This window comes from Haliotis asinina, chromosome 1 (genome assembly GCF_037392515.1).
Source record: "Haliotis asinina isolate JCU_RB_2024 chromosome 1, JCU_Hal_asi_v2, whole genome shotgun sequence".
In the NCBI taxonomy this organism is placed as follows: domain Eukaryota; kingdom Metazoa; phylum Mollusca; class Gastropoda; order Lepetellida; family Haliotidae; genus Haliotis; species Haliotis asinina.
Genome location: NC_090280.1, coordinates 56878887 through 56901874, shown reverse-complemented (window position 1 = coordinate 56901874; position 22988 = coordinate 56878887). Strand labels below are relative to the sequence as shown.

The 22988-nt window shown below is 39.5% G+C and overlaps 2 protein-coding genes across 3 annotated transcripts; one reads left to right on the top strand and one right to left on the bottom strand.

Annotated features, from left to right (window-relative positions):
* Window positions 1-7075: 7075 nt before the first annotated feature.
* Window positions 7076-10705, bottom strand: LOC137281281 (uncharacterized). The gene is made up of 2 exons (XM_067812448.1): window positions 10251-10705; window positions 7076-9038 (listed from the first exon to the last, which is right to left on the bottom strand). Exons 1-2 carry the CDS (start codon window positions 10632-10634, stop codon window positions 7416-7418), a joined length of 2007 nt encoding a protein of 668 aa, XP_067668549.1. The 5' UTR covers window positions 10635-10705; the 3' UTR covers window positions 7076-7415.
* A 3878-nt stretch (window positions 10706-14583) lies between these two features.
* On the top strand, window positions 14584-17522 carry LOC137281270 (zinc finger protein 235-like). 2 transcript variants are annotated; one of them, XM_067812427.1, is made up of 2 exons: window positions 14584-14615; window positions 15477-17522. In XM_067812427.1, the coding sequence occupies exon 2, from the start codon at window positions 15484-15486 to the stop codon at window positions 17122-17124; it is 1641 nt and encodes a 546-aa protein (XP_067668528.1). In that variant the 5' UTR covers window positions 14584-14615; window positions 15477-15483; the 3' UTR covers window positions 17125-17522. The 2 variants fall into 2 exon arrangements, with proteins under 2 accessions (XP_067668528.1, XP_067668537.1); XM_067812436.1 differs by lacking the exon at window positions 14584-14615 and adding an exon at window positions 14833-14883.
* The last annotated feature ends 5466 nt before the right edge of the window (window positions 17523-22988 follow it).

Genomic DNA, 22988 nt, shown 5'->3' with positions numbered 1-22988 from the left:
CGAAAATCTAGGCTCTGGGCTTCGTCTCACAAAACTCTCGTAAGCCTAAAATCTCGTACTGTTACAGTATACCAGGTACAAATGTTACGAGAAAAGTTAAAAGTTCTTAGGCTTACGAGAGTTTTGTGAAACGGGCCCCAGGACAGTAGGATCCACGCACGTTAATGCTTAACCCGTACAGATGTGGGAACTGATCTTCAGCAAATCCATACCTGTCATTAGAGGCGACTAACGGGATTGGGAGTGACGCATGTTCACGTGGCAGGTACATGTTATCGTATCACAAGTAACTCGATGCTCCTGACGACAGTCAGCACATTGTCAGATCCACACTCGAACATTTGGAAACTACCGTCATAGCTGGAAAACTGCTGATTAGAAAAGCAGCCCAAAAAGCAGCCCAAGGCATTGTCATTAAATAAAAAGTTTAAAAGTGTGTTCAAGACCGTGTCTCACGAGGCACACCGTGGGTTGTGTGTCTAGTATTTCTACTGAGATATCATACCTCAGTGCTAAATGAATACCCCATTCAAGGGATGAAGTTGACCGGTTTAGTTATTGGTATACCTGGTTAATACACCAGAAAGGGTGACGATGTTTTACTACTTGTGACCGATTCGATTCCCTACATATAGAGGTACACTGTGTGAAGTCCATTTCCGGCGTCCCCAGCCATGATATTTCCGGAATGCGGCTAAACTAAACATGCAGTCTAGCATAGCACTCACTCAAAAATTGTTTTTTAAAAACATTCTTCTCAGAAAATGAATATTGCACCAATGTGTAAGTCGGATTAAATATACACACACGCGCGAAAGTAACGCAGGTCAAGTTTAAAAAATATACAACGTAACAAAAAATATTGTTAACACCAACAGTCTTCACTATACGCTAAAAACGCATATCAATTTAGGGTTCCGAGTTTGCCCGAGAACAGCTTTGAGGAATCGTCATATGCCGGGGAGCTAATAAATACATGTGCTCTTACTGTATACTCAACCAGCTTGGACACTAGACAGCGTCATAGCAGCAGTCATGACCGTCATCACAAACATGCAAGTCTTCGTTTTGTCTGAAATCTACAAAACAGTATTAACGTGTATGTCTGTGTATTTATTCACATGCGAAATGTTACAAGACATTTGACTAAAAAACATTTTCCTCAGTAGTAGTAACAATAGCAGTAGCAGCAGAAACATTAGTAGTAGTAGTAGTAGTAGTAGTAGTAGTAGTAGTAGTAGTAGTAGTTGTTGTTGTTGTCGTCGTTGTTGTAGTAGTTGTTGTTCGGTCAGTAATATATAGTTGTTGAAATAAGGCGTGATTTATCAAACGATCAGTAATATATGTATAAGGTTGTTGAAATAAGGCGTGATTTATCAAACGATCAGTAATATATGTATAAGGTTGTTGAAATAAGGTGTGATTTATCAAACGATCAGTAATATATGTATAAGGTTGTTGAAATAAGGCGTGATTTATCAAACGATCAGTAATATATGTATAATATATGTTGAAATAAGGCGTGATGCATCAAACGTACAGACCCATATGGTCAGGAAGGATAAGAACCTGCTGCTAGTAGCGAACAAGGTTGTTGAAATAAGGCGTGATGCATCAAACGTACAGACCCATATGGTCAGGAAGGATAAGAACCTGCTGCTAGTAGCGAACAAGGTTGTTGAAATAAGGCGTGATGCATCAAACGTACAGACCCATATGGTCAGGAAGGATAAGAACCTGCTGCTAGTAGCGAACAAGGTTGTTGAAATAAGGCGTGATGCATCAAACGTACAGACCCATATGGTCAGGAAGGATAAGAACCTGCTGCTAGTAGCGAACAGAATTGTATGTAACCTATAAGAAGTTCTAGGACACAAATCAGTTTCAAATGTTGCAACCAAATTAAGAACGCTGTACTGAGAGACACCTTTCTACACCAGGTACTACGACCATCTCACAAACCGCTTACCTGATGTGCCTAGGTGTGTGTCTAGAGCGCAGGGTAGACGTGAAGGCGACACCAAGAGCAGCCCTGTTTTTATACCTCTGTCTCAACAAGAGCTCCTTTCTCATACCACGCTGTAAGCAATATCACGGTGGGGAACACCCGGAATGGACTTCATGGAAATATAAATCTACAGGACTGAACGAAACTGCGCGAATTGATAGTGTCGCTATTATTATGTTCATGCTTTTTTACTCAACAAAGGTATCTGACATATTAGTAGGAAGTCCGTTCATTACAATATCCATGTTGCTACGAACTCGAGACTTGACTCAGATAACATCCCATTGACCAGTTTGATATAAAGAATATTGGGAATATGCTAGAAATATAATTGGATTATTCTCACTTAAGTATGTTGCCAGTTTAACGGTAAAACTGATAGAGTGATTATCACGTCAGCGTCGATACGTGAGTTAGGAACTCTTGTATAGACACAGGTATGGATACAAGCAGCTCATACTGTCAGCATCTAGTTCACCTTCACCTTCACCTTCACCTTCACCTTACGTGATTACGTACGTGCGAAATGAATGGGGGGCTGGTTAAATGTGTTCAGTGTTTTGTTTCAAGAGTGTCACTCCACTTTTTTCACATGTTCGTTAGAACAATGTACAATAACGCTTGAGCAAATCAAAAGGTACACAGTTCTATACTATCTTGTCAACATTTTCCGAGTTGGAAAGGCAAGTCGTCAAATAAGATACGCTGAAAAGACTCCGTTCATGGCTTGCCAGATTTGATACAACAACTTGTAATCTGACCGTAATCTGAAAGGTTTGTTCGACATGTTGCCTTGAAACGCAAAACATGAGCAGACCAAACCATTTTCACAATGTCAGTGGGGCCATGGGCACGAATCCAGGTTGTATGTTTTCAGTTTTGTAGGCATCGTTGGTTTTACGAAATAGATTAGTATGATAGGTCTGTATCATTTTGATTTTCCACCAGATGAAGGCGGTATGTCTATTCATATCCATAGAAATGAATGAGTGAAGTCGTTCCAATAGTAGCCCAGGTATATCATTAGTTTGAAATGTCTTATCTGAATGAAACCCACGAACGCGGACATGGTGCTGCCAAACCAGAGACTTAACCAGAAAAAAGTCGTTATTGATATTGCCTACACAACCATTTCCCCGTATAGTGACCGCCATTCACCAGTCACCAACCAAACAGTCACCCAGCCTGACTGAGAAACTAGCACGTATTGAAAGAGTCTTTTTAAATTTCTAAAAATTGCGTCCGGTCTTAGAAAATCCACTCCAAACTTTATGGTTTATGGCGAATTAGGTAGAACCCCATTAAATATAAGAATCCATGTCAGTATGTTGTCTTTTTGGCATAAACTCGCGCCAACTGAGACGATTCAACTATCTCATGTTTTAAACCAATGTATCAGTCATGACTATGAACAACACAATACGACCTACCCTTGGTTACACTCCATAAAACATTTATTAGACAGAATCGATTTATCCGATATATATGTAAATCCCTCGGCATATTCTACAAAGTCCTTAGTTTTAAAAGCAAAACAAACCCTAACAGATCAGTTTATTCAACAATGGCAAGAAGTTAAACGTTCCAGTTTTAAGGGATTCTATTATCAATACTAATAATTTCCAAAATCTATACACATCCCTATTGTGAAATTTAGAACCTCAAATCTAAACTTTCCGATCGAAACTTGCAGATGGCAGAACATAATGAGAGAGGAAAGAATATGTAGATTATGCAACTGCAACTTAGTTGGTGACGAATTCCATTATCTTTTTAAATGTATGTCACTCAATTCTTACAGAAAATCATTCATAACCCCAAATATCACAGCTGGGCCAATTCATCATCCCTTAGCAAGGTTATGTCGCCTAACTTAAATTTAGCAAATGTTTGTCACTTTTTATCTCTCACTTGTATGAATTGTTACGTAAATAACTCATCATCATGACGCATGCGTATATTCATATTGTCAATATTGTATATTCTTTGCTCTTGTACCATTAATGGTGGTTTTATGTGAATAAAGAAGTTGAAGTTGAAGTTGAAGTACCACTACAACCGTTAAATCGTGCTTCACTTTTGCTAGTGTGTTGTTTAACGTCACAGCCTACAATATTCCAGCTATAGTACTGGAAACATGTAAATCAACACATCTACATCAGTGATCCAGTGATCTAAATCACCAACACTCAATCCTCTCTTGCTTATTACGAAATCCAAGGATAACCCAGATCGATCATAAGATGACCTCCGAAGACAGGATTATGTTGCGTGGACCTGTCACACCCGGAAGCCCACCCTAAGGCATCTGCGCGAGTGAGTTGGGTTTTAAGCCCAGAAGTGGGCTTCACACGTTGTATTACTTGTACACATGTGGGGAATCGAACCTGGGTGTTCAGCGTGACGAGAGAACACTTTAACCACTAGCCTACCTCACTGCCACGTAATCTTGAATAGTTCCCTAATTTGTTATGGAACGGTTTCCTTAACAACATACCAAACTTGCATTATCTAACCCAAATGAGATTCGATTTCTTGACATGAGTAAGGGTTCCTTCCGTGTTTAACTGTAATGATTTCAAACTTTAAACAATAACCATAAAACTAAAACTAACAAAAAGTCAATGATTCACTCACGTGTAGTGTCTTTTGTATAACGAGTTATGAACAATGTCGCCATTAACAGTTACCACCAACCCTAACCATTCGATCAAAACACGCACTCAGTCACGACAGGGTTTGTTTGTAGCACAACGCGAGAAGTGTTCAATATTTTTGCTATTTACCTCTCAAAACAAAACCTTGATTTGAACTGTAACACGTGAAGTCTAGCTTGTTGCTTTTTACAGCTGTGTGTGAAATAAAGCGTCGTTGTTACATGCACATGTATGTCATTTTTATTTTAAGTTACACAGAGAAATAATAACCGATTAATGAGCATATGAATCTTGGCATATTCAAGGCAATTCAGCAAAGTCCAGTTGCCATCCCTTTTCAAAATATGCAGGATTTTTTGCAGCTTGATCTCAGTTGCAACAAGTAGTTTTTTATGACTTACGTCCTTCACAGAATCTTGTTTTGTTGCTCAAAATAGACAGTGCTCAGTGAAAGGATTTGGAAAATATCTGACCATGATTACTAGACAGTAGAAATATGTAAACTACAAACTCTACAATTAAAGGAATTCTAAGATGTAAGGTTGTTTATGAACCAGATGTACATTTCATTCTGACTAGACCATTCCGTGATTCCTGAGTCCAGCCAAAATATATGGCCACAATTCCAGCCTAGTTCAGCAGGCTTGAAAACTTGACTTTTAGATTCAGTTATCACCCTTTGCCATTGTTCAGCTCTAGAAACAGTCTCTGTCAGCATTTGAAGTCTAGCTTACCCAGTATCAGTTCAGTGCCTATTAAATTTTTCAGTGGTAGTTAAGTTCAGCTCCAGAAACCAAACAAAATGGGATGAATGTTTCTTCATGTATATCAGGATATACACTGGACAAAAATAGTTAGTGATATATGCAAATTTTGAAATCTTGAATACTAGTAATGATTTATTTACCAGTATTCATTCACACACTGATAAAATATCAATCATAAAAATACCAATCAGGGCTCCAGGGTCATCAGTCTGTCATCAGTTGTTGTGTCCTCTTTTCTGCGGCAGCCTCTGAATATTCAAGCCTGCCTCTTGCCAGTGAGTACAGTGTAGCGTAATCATGGTAATTGTAATGAGAGTGTGAAGGAATGAGTTTAATGCTGTTTATGGTTTCTGGTATGCTCAATGGATGAAATTGAGACTTGAGCTCAATATTTTCGGTTTCTGGTATGCCCTATGAATAAAATCGGAATTTGAACCCACAATTTCAGGCTTATGATATGCCCACTGAATGAAATCAGGATTTGAACCCACTATTTCAGGTTTTTGGCATGCAAACATGATGAAATCAGGATTTGAACACAATATCCTAGGTTTCTGGTATGCTCGCTGCATGAAATCAGGGCTTAGATATTTTAGGTTCTCTCATTGCTAAGATAGTCATACATTCTAGTGGAGGAAATTCTAGGTCAATGGAGAAAATTGGGATATGAGTCCACTATTGGTTTCTGGGGTGTCAGAACCCATTTTCATAGGATTCTGGAGGAAATCTGGATTTCAACCAACTTTTGGCTTCTGGTATATACCCATTGGATAAAATCAGGAATTGAACCCACTTTGGGTTTCTGGCATGCCCACTGGACAAAACCACTGGACAATTTGAACACACTATTACCTGTTTCTGGTATGCCCACTGGTTGAATTCAAGACTTGAACACACTATTTCAGATTCCTGGTACGCTCAGAGGATGAAATCTGGACTTGAACACACTACTGGTTTCTGGTATGCCCAATGGATGAAACCAGGATTCAAACCCAATGTTTGTTTCTGGTATGTCCACAGGATGAAACCAGGATTCAAACCAAATGTTTGTTTCTGGTATGCCCACTGGATAAAATCAGGATTTGAGCCCATTATTTCAGGTTTAACGCCTGTGAATTGGTGTGCCTTAAGTAACTGGGCCATGGGATATGTAGGCCCAAGCCTGACTACCTCATTCAACTGAGTTATTGTTTTAGAGAAGTAAACAATAGTTGGGGACCTTATCTGATCTGGGTCTCTGTCACACATCAGGGATGTCGGTACCAAGCATTCCAAACTAATTTGGCAGACAATTGGAGATATATTTTTTATTTTGTGCAAAACAGACATAAAATCCCTTCAATCCATCCTGACTGAGTTAGTTTAACATGGTATTTGACCATTGCATTGTATGCAATAATGTAAATGAATGTTTATACAAAAGTTATTGTATGTGCTACAATTTGTTTGTGACTAAGTGCATCACATACGTAACTATTGAATAAACATTCATTCAATAATATTAATCCAAGCAAAGACTGTATATACAGGGCCCCGATAATTTTTTAACATGAGGAGCACTTAGGCTTTATCTTTTCAATATAAGTGTACAGGGAAAAGTTAGAGTACTGAATGGAATTTAATAGTGTGTAGGTAATCTCGTATTTCATTTCATATATGCACCACAACATTGCTGCTCATGTGTAAACAGGTCAATGAACAAAAAATACTTTTCAGATAAATATGTCTGTAAATGATTCTAAGACATATACCACTGCTGTGGTGCGTATCTGCTACATTTTCTGATTTTTTTCCCATCGTATCGTGCATATTTTTTATCTGTACATACACTGATACGGTTCTTACCTGGAGCCCTTATATACATTGTTCATTATAGAATATCAGCTCGTGATCTGATACAGACAAAACCCTGCATATGCTTGGGGGCTAACTTGAGGGGCTATGGTTTCCTGATGTGTATCTCCCAGCCTTGACATTGACTGATTACGTCACCTCCTGTTTAACAAAGTGTTCTGAAATTGGTTCTGGGAGATTGTTGGCTCCACTGTCAGGACATGTTACATTTTCTAATGCATTAGCATGGTCTGGTAGTTCTTTCTTGACTATGACACCACTCTGAGATGACAGACATCCTCCATTACTATGTTCCAATTGTTCTTCACAATTATGCCAGTCACTGCTGGAATTATGTTCAAAGGCAGAGAGTCGTTCTTGCTTGACAACAATGCTCTGTGAAACACGACTATCATCTGTATCATTGGCCTGCTTCAAAGGGTTATCACAATATACTCCACCTCCAAGAACATGTTCCTTGGGAGCGTCAAAAGCAATGGGTCTTTCTTGCTTGATGACTACACACTGGGATACTGACTCACCACTATCGTCTGCATCACTAGCCTGCTTCACATGGGTATCACAATACACTCCACCTCCAGGAACATGTTCCTCAGGAGTGTCAAAAGCAGAGGGTCGCTCTTGCTTAATGACTACACTCCGGGATACTGACTCACCACAATCACCTGTATCACTTGCCTGTTTCACATGGGTATCACAATACACTCCACCTCCAGGAACATGTTCCTCAGGAGTGCCAAAAGCAGAGCGTCGCGCTTGCTTGATGTCAAGAGTCTTGAATACCGACATACCATTATCACCTGTATCACCAATATCCTTCATATGTTCATGATGACTAGCCAAACAATTTTTGGAAACATATTTCACTGATGTCTGAAAGTCCTTTAGCGGTTCTTGCTTGATAACAAAGCTCTGGGATGACGACTCATTAACATCTGTTCTTCCAGAACTCTCCTCGATTTCAGACACAGGTTCATCAGTATCACATGACTCAGAATCTGAAAATTCTTGTTTCACAATATCATACTCATCACCTGACTCTGTAACAATTCTTTCAAAACCGTTCTTCAAACAAACCTCCTCCTGAGTTTGGCACTGTTGTGAACTGTTTTGGTACTCAGAATTTAGGCTTTCTACTTCACTGTTGAGAGGAAAACCTGTTTGACTGCTTTTATCATCAGTACTCAGTGGTAAAGCAACCAAAGCCCCCTTCTCAGAGGTCTCTGGACCATGTATCTCTGGACCCTGTATCCCTGGTTGAAATATCACACTACTGGGTATAGCTGACACATCATGGCAAACTGGCACCTTTGTCTGAACAACCACATTACTCACTACTGGTAAAGTGGCACCATTCTTACCACTTCCCAACACTGTGCTTCCTAAGTCACAGCATACCTGCAAAGGTCGAGGTAAGATTTTTGGCAATTCCTTTTTCACTTGGGTGGTAGGTTGTAAGGGCTTATGAGCATTGTGCTTTCCATTACGTGAAACCAAATCAACGTCTGGCTTTGATGGTTGTATTGGTCTAGGAACAACAGGTCTAGGCTTTGATTTTACTTGATGTGTTCCTGTAGGTGGAACAGAGCTTGTGTCAGCCCCCGGAACTGTCTGTATTATAACAGGTGCTTTGCCAAGTGACACTGTCTGTGGCAATTTGGGAACAGGATTCTGAATGACCAATACAGGAGGCTTCTTTGGAAGAATAGGTGAAAAATGTGCTGTTGATATTTCCTCAACAACTTTCTTTTTCTGAAAATAGATAAACTGACATTAACAAACATTTTTTAAAAATAACTTCATTTCTCAGCGTAACTGAACACAATGAAGAGATCAGGCCGAGAATCAACAGTTTCCCTTTAATCCAACAACATTAAAGGACCTTGGTCTTAAAAAAACGTTTTGGTCAAATCCTATTTTGTTTAATGCATACTGTGTACACATTGGTACATACATGACTATCATGACACACAGAATCATAACTTCACAAAACTATTGAATACCTAAGGGAGAAAAATACAGACTTAGAATTGAGGGTACATTCTTAAATCATCACTTTTATCACAACCAGCAAGGGAAAACATACAGAGGGTATTTTCTTGTCTGTGTGTATTACATTACTTTCAAATTACACAGCAGAATTTGTACATCCATATTTGACTTGTAAGATTTAGTTCTTAATCAATGGTTCTTCCCTTACAGTTGATAGTACTTTGGTTTAAATTTCCAATTTTGTCTTATTTAGTGACTAAGTTATCTATTACCGTACACTTAAGGTCTATTGATAACCACTACTAGCAAACATTTCGAACACCTATATTAACACTACCAGTGATCTAAAGTTATAATGGCGACCGCTTCCGCTTAGAGAGTCCACATGGGGAGTGGAAGGTCACAGAGTCGATCCCTGGTCACATCATACCAAAAGGATGATAAATATTGTTGCCTGCATGGCACTTAGTGTTAATAGGTGAAGACAAGGACTGGTTGACTCTGAGTCAGGATAAAGTGGGGTAGTCACACTCTATGCACGATAAAACCAGCTTACGTCTAGGCTAGTACAAGCAGCCACATATACACATACATGCATATATCGTCATATGAGCGAAATATTCTTAAGTACAACAATGAACCCCAAATCACTACACCTAATGTTACAGATGGTGACAAATCAATGAAACTCTTGAAGAACTAGTTTATGTAGAGTCTCTGGTAGCTCCTGAGTGCAAAAGACTTGACGGTGTCTCCAAGTATCAAAGCTAATAATACTTCTCCTGAGAATATCCCATCTAAATCCCTTGTCTTAAATGAAAAAAATCATGACAAGCATGGGTGGACGTGTCATTCACAATGTATATGCTTCTCCATAAAAATCATCATAACCCCCTTTACATAAATTATGAACGGTCCCTAAATGCCATTCAAACACGACATTCTCAGTTGAGTATGAATTGTGTGCCTTGCCTTTGGAGGAGGTGCCTCCAACTGGGGCACTTCCAAGGGAGCCATTCCAAGAATACTGGAAGTAAAGTCTGCATCCACGTGATCCATCCCAGTTGAGAGCATCTTCAGTTCACACATCAGATGAATCCTCTTTTGTTTCAGCCTGTCCAACAAGGTTGACAGATCCCTGTCAATTTTCACTAAACGATTGAGTTTGCTAACACATGGATAACATAGATGTCCTGTTGCAGGGATTCCAATCTCGGTCATATATTTTCTGTATAGTTCGGATGGTTCAGATTCTAGTGATCGATACATTTTATCTTTGACATATTCTTTACAAACAGTGCAAACTCTAATAATCTTTGGTGGCTTCCTTATCTCAAATGGAATCTTTTCCGCCATTTTGATTTATCTCGATCAGAACGCCCTGATTGAATTTTGCATTCATTCACGGGTACACAACGGCACGGCTTCAGTCGGCGCTGCCCGACAATTTCGGAATGCGAATTTTTCCGCAGTTACTTCCCTTCCACCAAGCATCGCAGTGTGTCACACGAGTTCTCACAAAAAGCCCTTTCTCAGCGATCGTTTAATTATTTGATGTCATGAGTGGGCTCAATTTCGTTTGTTCTCTGCAGATTATCCTCCGGGGCTTTGTCTCTAATAGTTTGTTATATGACCTGCGATAACGGGTGAAAATGAAGTGTACACCCCCCTCCCCACTGCCCAGCTGCCACCCCCACCCCCATTTCTCAAAAAGGAGTATCCGCCCCTGTAGCCTTCCCTCTGTTAGTGCTGACGCTTTTAACTGAGTGCAGTATGTGTTTTACCACTGACCAGATGACAGACAGGTTTATTCAAGTCTCTCTCGTAGTATATATAAAAGCATATAAATGAATACAAACATACGAATATCTCGGCACTATTTTAGACTCCAAATTATCATGTAATTCTAACACTAGCAGTAAATACAAAAAATGCAAGCTGCGGTTACATTTTCTATAGTGATTAAAACAAACCATTATGGTGCTTTTTTATGGAAGTTTTTTCCAGTCTGTTCTAACTTTTATAAGTGTCTATGCTGGTATGGAAACCTCTCTGTTCAAAACAAAAACAAATTGCTTGAAATTCTTAATGCTTCATCACCAATAACTAGTCTACCTTTGGAAAGTATCGGCTACTTTTATGAGCAACAAATTATCAAAAAGACAAACAAAATTCTAAGAGACCCGACTCGTGTCCCATTTTCAGAATGCTAGTATTCCATTCTCCCCTCAGGCCGTAGACTACATGTGCCGACATTACGAACAAACAGACCTGTCGTTCTTTTATACCTTAAAGTATTTGGGGAAAAAATACAAGAAAAGGGATTGCATGTAATTTTCGAGATTGCTGTTCTTTGATGTTGTTGTTGTGTATAGATGTTTTAATGTGACTGAGACCTGGAACCGTGCAATGAAAATTTCCACTATATGGACATTAAAGTATTATCTTATAAAAAAACATATATATAACTTTATATGCATATATACTCAGCACCTTATGAGATATATCTTAAGTATTTTTAACACTGAATATTCATAAAAAGTATATTTACAAAATACAGCTACATAAAATGTCTTTTAACAGAACTACATTTTGGGGGAAATAAAAATATATGAATGAATTTCATGACATGGTAAATTCTTAAAATGAATATTACTTTTTTTGGACCAGAAGTCTACTGTATGTGAACAAATCATGCACAACCCCAATCACAAGATTGTTTGGGACAACACCAGGACATTAGTTAGGAACGCCAGTGACTTCAAAAAACGGAAGCTCCTAGAAGCCATTGCAATCAAGCGGAACAAGCCCTCAATCAACAGAGACGGAGGTGTTTACTTACCCAATGCATGGAACAACCTTATCCTCAGTGACTAATCTTTATCCAAACATCTTTACCTGTAACTCGTTAACCTAATCAACATAAGCCTGCACACCAATCAGTTGAAGCCTGTACATAAGTTGAAGAAGCCTGTACATAAGTTGAAGCCTGTACATCAATCAATCGAAGCCTGTACATCAATTAATACAAACCTTTATAGCTTGTTACCCATTGTTATCGGTCTATCTGTTATGTGTATATATACTACAACCCTAGTTTTATCCTCACCTCACCTGAAGAAGAGACTAGAATCTGTCTCGAAACGTTGTGACCTTGTATAATAAAGAAGTTGAACCATAAAGCACTTTTAGTTTGATTCCTCCAACTTCTAAATGCCTTTGAAACAACTGAGATTATCACACCTTTAATTGGTCCAGTGGGTGTCCCATTTCTAGAAGCGAGATTATCATTGTTCTAACGCGTTGTCCCATTTCTGGAAGTGAGATTGTAAGTCCCATTTCTGGCAGTATGCTGTTCACACTCCCTAACTGATAGGCAATACATTAGTAACTGGACTTGAGTAGGCTAATTAAATGGGTTAACTAAAGCGGTCAAAGAAACATGGTTCGCAAGTCATAACATTTTATTATAATGAGTATTTAAAACACATGATGATAAAAAGCGTGAATCACCTTATCTAGAGTACAACTTAAAAGTTGATATCACTGCACTGATCACAGAGCTCCAGCTCTGAACCTGCAAGCCTTGCTGCACCACCAGCGAACAGATATGACACAGTGTCTCTCTGGGCCGAGATTTTCGAAGCTCTCTTAGCGCTAAGGTAGTCGTAAGTTAATGTTAATGTATGTCACTTACGACTACCTTATCGCTAAGAGAGCTTCGAAAATCTAGACCCTGACTAACAAGTATTTGTGCCAGTCACATTTCCTTTTCCCAAAATTTGAAAATAGTTCCCAAAGACAAAAAACAAACTGTTTTCTTAAAATCATTAGATGTTGAAAGGATTAACTTGCTCAAGTAGGAATTGATCTGGGCCCCGTTCCTAAAAGCGATCGTTGCGCTACGACAGTCGTAACTCCCATACTTTAACACAGACTTACGACATTCGTAGCGCTACGATCGCCTTGAGGAACGGGGCTCAGGTAGGTAGCAATGGATAAATTCAGGATTAATTAACCCAATTTCATTTACACACCAACCAACTGCTCGTAATTAGTGACGGTAGTTGTCCCAATTCTGGAAATGCAATTTCCGTATGTCCCATATCTATCAGTGGATTGTAACATCTCCCTAATTACGTCAAATGGAGATTGCCAGTTTGGGGACAGCACCGCTGGATTGTCCACCCAAACACTACTAACAACAGACCGACACCATGTAGTTCTGATATGGCTGGATGTGAACAAGCTGTTTCATTTTAGTCAGTTTCTATAGTATTTTTAGCGTTATATTACTTTTAGAGATCACAAAGAAACAGTTTGGTAGGATATCATATCATAGAGCGACGCCTAGATTTATGGGATGTGACAACTGGTTGCGTTGAACTTGAATCCTTCGCGAAATCACAAATAGATTACGTTATTTTGAGAGAAAAGGTTTTATTATCTCACAGAATAATTATTCTAGAAACGTATTCACGTCGATATTTTGTTAGTGGCGATTATAAAAATGTGAAACATCAAATTTTTGGTTCGGTGAGCTGAGTTCATTAAATCCCATGAAGGATTACCTTCTACGCCATACCATATTCCTGTGTCCATATAATTAATCCTCTCAATGCTGCCGTCGAACCCATTCGACATGAGTGCAGGATAATGACATCTCCAAATAAAACTTGCAATAATTATTCAACGAGTCGGATTTACGTGTCATAGGAATTATGTATGGAATGTCCATATAATTAATTCACTGTGTCTGCGTGGTTGAATTCTGTGTAGGTTTACCGAAATGTGAGTCCTCGCGATGAGTCCATTCACGATTGGCACAAACCAAAACATTCGAATGGTAAACAGCCGAGCCCTGAAAATGTTTCAACTAGGAATATCAAACAGAGTGTGAGTTATGTTCAGTCCCTCACTTTAACCTACAAGGAAAACTCTTGAGTATATGTCAGTCTTGAGTAAACGCCGGGCTAAAGATCCCACCGTCGGTAGATCTTACCCACGTAGAGCAACAATGATTGCATAACACGCCTAGGGTAACAAGGCGATGTTCCATGTTACACTAGAATATATAAATATGTATGGTCTTGTTTTCTCTTTATTTATTACATTCACATAGATCATACAGTGAAAGCCCTCTAAACCGGCATCCGTTGCATAATATTGAATTGTGAGTAGATGACACATGGAAGTATTCAAAAAGTATCTTTCGCATATCATTTGCAAATACATATTATTTACTTTTGAGACGACCCCTATAATGTTGTTAATGTGTAACCTCCCTTGAAACAAGTATTTCGTCGATAGATGGCGAAGGGGAGACAATCCTTAAGGGTAAATATGTCCGCTGATTGTCTTTTATGAACAATTTGTTCGTTTGCTGAACTAGTGATTTGAAGAGCTGACCCTTAATTAGTGGAATTGATGGGTTGTTTTAAATCAGATATGATATATATTAGCCAACACGTATTCTGTTCGAGGGTCCAAAATAGCTGATAGATCTATGTTAAAATCAAGTTGAGACACCTTGTATCGTTGTTATTTGCCGACCGTGCGACTACAGGTCTGCTCATGTCGTCTGCTCGAAGTATCAGTGACAGGGGTCAGTCTTTTGTTGCAGTTTAATTAGCGCAGTAAATGATCAGGAGCATAAAACAAAGGCCACTCTCTCTCCAAAAATCTGGGCAGTAGATCTTTCACTCACGAGTTACTTACCTTGGCTAATCTGATTGGGACTTAGACATCCGACTCCTACATATTTATAAATATGATATATACCTATCTATATGAGATGTTTATTTATTTTTTTACTTCAAATTTGAAAGACAGAGGGGAGGTGCTGTAGGATTCCAAAGCTTCATATAATTCTATTTTATAAAGAAAAGATATTTGATACGGTGTTGATGTTCAGGCTTTCGACCTATTCCGAGGTTCAGTATCTGTACCAGTGTCTACATGAATGGTCAGTAGAATTGGGATAAAGACTTCAACAATTCATGTTGAAATATTTGTAACTAGTACTGTAGTCTTTGGAAGTGACTTGTTCCACAAAAGGAGTCGTTTTCATGTGTAGTTATTTTGCAAGAAGTGCTATGAAAAATTACCAAAGGATGCTCAGAGCCAAGTGTAGGCTTTTTGTCTCAATTTATTTGATACAGAATTGATTTATTCCTAAGCTACGTTTTCCTGTTCTAGGAACAAAATGGAGGATGCTGCTAAAAAGATGAAAATTAAACAGGAAGTGCAACACGTTCATGACAACCTGGCAGATGATGGAACAAACCATGACAGTGTATCAAGAAAGGACAGGACTACTATCATCAAGACAGAGAGAGGTACAGGCAGCAGTCCTCTCCATGATTGTCAAGAGCAGGTTACAGACAAACACTCTTCCCAAACAAGTTTGACAGTCAGTGGGACAAATGAGATCGTGTTGAATTCCCAGCAGTCTGTAGTGATAAGAAATGGCTTCACACAGGAGAAAAACATCTCAGCCAGTGAAACAGATCACACCAGAGTACCACAAAATTCAATAATGGCTCATAAAGAAATTGCAATTAAGTTGGAACATTCAGACAATGAGTTAGAATCTGAATCCATTGAAGTTGAAAAGTCTCAGTATCATGAGACTGACAGAATGAATTCAGGTGATAGTTTCATGAGGTCTGATTCCTCTTTTCCATCAGAAGCGATGATTAATGAGGAAGACAATCTTCCACAGGTAACGACCAATCAAGGGAAGAATGTGAGGAAGGACAGTGTTGTAGTTTTGCCTTCTGTGAACAAAACCCTCAACACAGAATTCATTAATAAAAGGAACCTGCAGGCTGGGAAAGAAGCATCAGATCAGTTGTCTTTCCAACTTCAGAAAAGGAAGCCACCTTCTTCCAGCGTTGTTGTAATCACACCAGAAACAATAGGAACAGAAGTAGACTCGAACTTGGACAGGGGGATTCTTTCACAAAGAGTCACATCACAGAATGACCAATCAGATGAGCCATTACTGAAGAAAATCAAACAAGAGCCATCTGAAGACCCAAGGGTCCACATCATGCATAGTGTGAAACCAACACATGGTATTTTAAGATGTGTCTTTTGTGGGAGCAAATTTGCCCAGATTGTTCGATTCAGGCATCATATGAAAACGCATTGTGAACGGAAACCTATTATGTGTGGAAACTGTGATAATGGCTACTACTTTCTCAAAGATCTCCATGATCACTTCAGAAAAAGCCACTGGAAAGAGGTGCAGTATTCATGTAGCGTCTGTCCAGAGTATTTCAGATCAGAACAAAAACTTGCTACCCATTTGACAGACTGTCACCCAGCTGATATGCTCTTTTGTGGGATCTGTGGTCTCATGCCTAAGACTGATCAGAACTTTCTAAATCATTTGCAGATACACACACACAAGCCATCAGGAAAGTGTGGAGTGTGCTTGAAACTTTATACTGATTGCACTGAACTGGAGTTGCATCTGAAGCAGCACTTTGAGCAAGGACAGTACATGTGCACCAAGTGTAACCAAACTTTTAAGACTGCTGTCGAGTTTTCAAAACATGCAAAGCTTCATTGTGGAGTAAATCCCTTTCCTTGTGAGCAGTGTGGGCGCCGATTCAGAAACAAAATGGACCTACACATGCACGTGTCCATCACGCACATAATGCATAGTCTCCATGTGTGTGAGTTGTGCAACACTAAATTTTCCGGGCTACAGCAGCTAAAAAATCACATGCATGTTCACACCAAGTATGAATGTCATTTCTGTGGAGATGTCTACAACAAAGATGAACACCTAAAATCACATATGAAAACACATACAGTAACGGTCCACTATCTGTAATACAGATTCAGCTGTTCAAACCTGTGGTTTACCTGGACTCACAAACATGGGTGTCTTGTGGACCTCTAATTGTTAGTTTTATGGGTCCTTGCAGGCATTGTGAGAGCCCTATAAAGTAATGGTGAAGAGAACTGTATGTTTTGATCATTTCTTTCCGTTGATGAATCATTGATGATAGATGAAATAATGTATGTAACTGCTCAGAAAGAAATAACCAGGCTAGCTATTCTTGAAACGTTTGTAGCGCTACGAACTTCTTAAGCCCATTCTTAACTCATTGGCTACAATCAAAGTTTAGAATTCTTAGGGCTACGAACATTTCAAGAATAAAGGCCCAGACACTTATCAAAGTCATAGATGTGTTGTAGGTACAATGAATAATACTGTGGGTCTCAAGACGCAGTGAATTCTTTTTTCTGTGTCCATTCTCTACATTTGTGTGTACTGGATGCCCATTTGCGTATCACATAAAATCCTGGTTTACTTAGAAAACCGGGTCTAAAAATTCCCATTGCCTGACACCAGTGACAAGTTAGTTTTCATTTCAGGCAATCAAATAATGGTATCTTACTTATCCTTGGGCTAATGAATACTTTCCACTTATGGTTTCCAACTGCAAATAAACTTGGATTTCAATTCATATCTACTTAAACTGTAGCTATTACATTTTGCAGTGATAAATTTCGCAGAAGGGTTATTTTTCTTGGCTATTTATCACATTTTGGTAAATAGTTCAGTAAACATTAACATCAGATACCATGTTGATTTATTCTTTCATAGTTTCATCATCATGATTTTGTCATAAAAATCAGGGCAAGAGAAAAAATTAGTCAGGACAAATTACTTTCTTAAAATCACTTGCATTGTGGCCAGTGGCTTTTTTAAAAAAAAATTTGATCCCTTGCTTGAAAAACACAGACCTATCTTCTGAGGCTAGATTGTTTTCCTCATTTTTTGGGGGGGTGGGGGGGAATTTGTGCCATTACAGAATTCCATGCCAACATTAGTAAAAATTAAATATACTATTTTTATGGACAATTTTCTCTCAAAAAGGGATGTAAAACAACACATCAGGACCATGTGTTTTCTGGGCAAAATGTTTGTCTGTGCAAAGTTCTCTTGTTAATATTTTCAAAGACTATATGTAGTTTCGTAGTATCTGCATCTGCCATAGTAACGGTTGATAATGCCAGTGTGTGTTACTTTAAGATTCAATTTATTTCTCACCATTACAGTGTTTACGAATGGTGGTTCAAGGTAACAGGACTTTGGGTCCTGTAAGTTTCAGACATCTGTCTGACCACTGAAAATTCTAAGGACCCACAGAATAAAATAAAACACACATTTCAGATTTAACATTTCTCATAATTGGCATTGAAATTATTAACATTATACAATGACAAACGTTATAAACATAGATTTGTAAAAAGTGAACAAGTGTCACATACCACAAATAACAACTTCACACAAAGTCATTGTAATGTATATATATTCAGTCAGACATTGAGGCCAGCAGGTTGGGGTTCTGTCTGACCATTGGCAAATGTGCCAGTTTTGTCAGATGGTCAGACACTATTCGTGAACACTGCCATTACTGAAAATGCATAAATACTGACATGTCTAGCAGAAAGAGGGCAGGTTCTTGTGTGAGGAGATATTGGGGGCTTTGGGATAGCCTAGTGGTCAAAGAGTTCGCTCGTCTCTTAGGGACTCTGGTTCGAATCTCCACGTGGGTTCAATGTGGTTTCCCCCACCATGATATTGCTGGAATATTGTTAAAAGCGGCATAAAACCCATCCTCAATAATCTCAAGGTATACATTATGATAAGTCTCCATTATACCCTTGATGCATCTGAGACTCGGTCCATTAATTTCTTGACCTCCCTTTGCTGGCTCTGCATTCTCACAGTTGTCAATCAGCCAAGCTGCCATTACAGCTGAGCTTGCCAGTATCAACAAAGAGATCGCAGCCGTGAAATTTTGTTCACAGTGTGACTCAGATTTGGGGGGAAATCATACAGACAAATTGGCAGGTCCGAAACTTTGAAAACATGTACCCAGGAGATTATCGAGGATGCAGGAAGACAGAATGATGAGGAACTGACTTGGATCAGTGACTCGGATGACTACACAGACAGTGAATGAATGATTGTTACTGTTTATGTTATTTTTATGACAAAAAATGAAATGATCTTGACAGACCCAAAAGTTTGTTATAATATTGTTCTAGAGTGGGTGATTGAGTTTCGTTTTATGTCACTTTTAGCAATATCATGGTGGGGGACACCAGAAATGGCTTTAACTCGTGCGCATGTGGGTAAATGGAAGTCAAGTCTTCAGTGTGATGAGCGAACGCTTTAACCACTAGGCTACCACACCACCCCAATAATGTTCAAGAGCATCAATACCAAAACTCAAGTATTATATATAATTTTACATGGAGCAGGAGGTGCATCATGTTTTTGGGCAACAAAGTTATTACCTATCGTTGCACTGTGTGCAAGGAGATTTTCATTTTCTAAATCTTTCCCTGCAGTGTGTCAGCTTTACACATGTCCATCACAATGGCACATCATATTGTCAATCTCAACTGTTAGGGGAGCATACAACTCATGCTGCCTACTAGGTGCACCGAGTTAATGTGGCTTTCCTATCCTTATGTAGCACCCTTTCACAGCTGGGTGGACTGGGACACATAGTTGCAGTACTTTATCCAAGTTCACTGCACATTGCTGTACCGCAACTAGGTGTTTGCACGTATTCATGTGGCCATCTTCTGGTCATCTACCAATGGATTTGTGGGTTCTTTTAAGTGCTCAGGGTTGTGTACTGTACAGAGGGGATGTGACAACACTGAAAGTTGACTCCAAGGTTTTACTCCCCGTTGCAGGTGGGCTCAATCTCAGCACTCACCAAGCTCGTTTTATGTGGGAGGAAAGTCTCACAGATATATGAGTACTATGGAAGTTTTTATCTAAGAAAAGGATTGGATGAACATGCAAGTTGTTCTGTTTTCATATTTCAGTGTTTTATTAAAGAATTTGTGAATACTATAGCATGCACACACCTGCTATATACGCATCTACCATTTGTATAAGTTTCTTGACATTTAAAATGCTACTTGTTCAAGAAAAGAGTTTAAAGATTAATTGTTTAAACGTATTACATCTTTTTCCAAGGATCATGGGCAGCTGGGTAACCGAGTGTTTGCTAGTCACACAGAAGACTGGTTCAAATCACCTCATGAATACAATGTGTGATGTCTATTTCTGGTGTCCACTGCTGTGATATTGCTGGAATATCACCTGTTCCTGGCAACAAACGTCAGTCCAGTAGAGCACCAACAGTGTCATTAGTGCTGATTTCACTTAGCAAGGGTAGTCCATCTCTTCGATGGGATGTGTAGGACAATTATTATCCAGATCTAAGTTGGCAAATATTGTCCAAACCATCAGTACAGGATCTCTCTTACCCAATGGTAGTGAGTAGGGTTTTACGACAATTTCAGCCCTAGTTAAGTGCCACTCTCTTCACAGCTCCTGTCTAAACATAAGCAAATGTGGACTGGACAATTCACTGATAGACAGTGCTGGTGGAGCACTGAAGACCCGGTTTGATTTGGCACATGGATACAATCTCTGAAACTCATTTCTGGTGTCCCCAGCCATGATATTGCTGGAATATTGTTTAATGCTGTGCAAAATCATGCTCGCTCCCTCCCTCCCTTACTCACTCACTCATGAGAACTGATCAATGTAATTGAGTTGTGATGACTTGCTATTGCCAAATTCACTGAACACCAACAACCCCTTCATTTTGTAGCCTCTTGGGACGTATGTTCTTACCTGGTAGCAGTATATGCTGTTTTTAGCATTATTCAAGCAATATCACTGCAGGTTAAAACCAGGAATGAGTTTCACACACTGTACCTATGTGAGGGATCGAACCTGGGCCTTTGGTATGACAAATGGAAACTCTTAACTCTAGGCTACCCCACTGACCTCCACAGTATTATGTGTGGAAGTAAATGGTGCAGTTACATGAAAGGGGATTGACATAGAAGTACATCAAGTCAACTGAAGTTTTTAGTTGCTGGGGACTTACCTTAGTCTCAGACAAGACCACTATCCTAAAGACCTCCTTACCTCAAGATCTGGGTTGAAACTGATCTTCTGCATCCCATGTTTGTTGTAAGAGTGGACTAACAAGATCATGAGGTCTGGTCCCCTGAATTAGTCGATACAATTGTTTACATCAATGTTCATGCAACTGATCACTGGACTTTCTGTTCCAGACTTGATTATTCCACAACCTTTTAACTGGAATATTGACCAGTGCTCCATTAAACCACAAAGGAAGGAAGAAAATAACAACCCCAATCTAAAATCTCCAGTAACAACAAGTAAAAGAACATCCATCCTCAATGTCTCTAGGGTATACGTTCCAATAAATCTCCACTATACCATGGATGCATCTACAGCTCAGCCTGATAAATTTATTACCTCCCTAGGCTGGCTTTTTATCAGGTGTTTACGCTGGGAAGTTGAGCGTACCAATCACAACTCACTTTCACTTCTTACATTATCTAATCGATTAAACTTGGCAACACAAACCATGCAGAGATTCTCTGAAAGAGGTGGGAGTTCTTGCATATATACTGAGTCAATAAAGAAACTTCACATTCTTTCTTCAGGGCACTATAAAAGAGCGATGGCAAGATAGTTAAATTGTTATTATTTCATTGCTGAGATCTGTGTGATGTACTCGCCCAATCAGTTCCATTAGGCTACACCAATACTGAATGTCAAGTCACAAGAATATAAATTCGAACTTTCTCAGTTCAATATTGTGTATGGCCGCCCCACACATTCACCACTGCCAAACACAATCTCCTCATCAAGTGCCTGATGCTTGTGAACACGTGATTGGGGATTCTGCGCCATTGCTCTTGCAAGGCAGCACAAAGTTCCTGCAAATTCTGAGGTTGGCTCCTAAGACCATGAAGTCCTCTCCCAAGTGCATCCCAAACGTGCTCTGTTGAATTAAGGTCATGGGACCTCGATAGCCAGTCCATGACGTTGATTCCAGAGTTTTGAAGGACATTTCGTGTCCACATCGCAGTATGAGGCTGAACATTATCAGAAGACCTGGGCCATGAGCCGCCATGAAAGGAATGAGTTAAGGGGTGAGCACCTGGTCACAGTAAGCCGCAGCTGTGAGGTTTCCACGAACGACCAGAAGTCATGAACGGCTGTTCCCACAGAAAGCACCTCACACCATGCCCAAATCTGTCGACTTCCTGTACACAGCATTGGGCATACTCTTCACAATATCGTCTCCAGACTCTGTGCCTGCTGTCCGCGGATCATTTCTGATGATGACTTGATTCCAGTCTCTCTGGGTCCATCGGAGGTGACGTTGGGCCCACAGCAGACGTTGACGTTGTTGAAAGAGAGTCAATATTGGCCCACGATATGGATGTCAAGAATGGAGACTGGCAGCCCGCAACCAATTATGTGTGGTCTGTGAGGACAGTCGACCTCTAAAAATCTCAGCCCTGGTTCATGTAGCCGGCAGAAATCTGTCACGTAGGTGACGTAGGACGATTTCACACATGGATGACCCAACCTTGGGCAATCAGAAGTGGTGTGAGTTTGTTGTAGATGACCTAGCAAGTCATACACAGTAAGACCGCTGCATCCCATTGCTCTTGCGACATCAATAACTGATCTTCCTGCTTGCAACATGCCAACGGCACGTTCATGTTGCACATTTTACAATCACGGCATTCAAAGTACCGTTAGAACTGTGGTTTAAAAGTGTTTTTTTCAAATCTTGAGGCCAATGCAAACACGTGCAAATG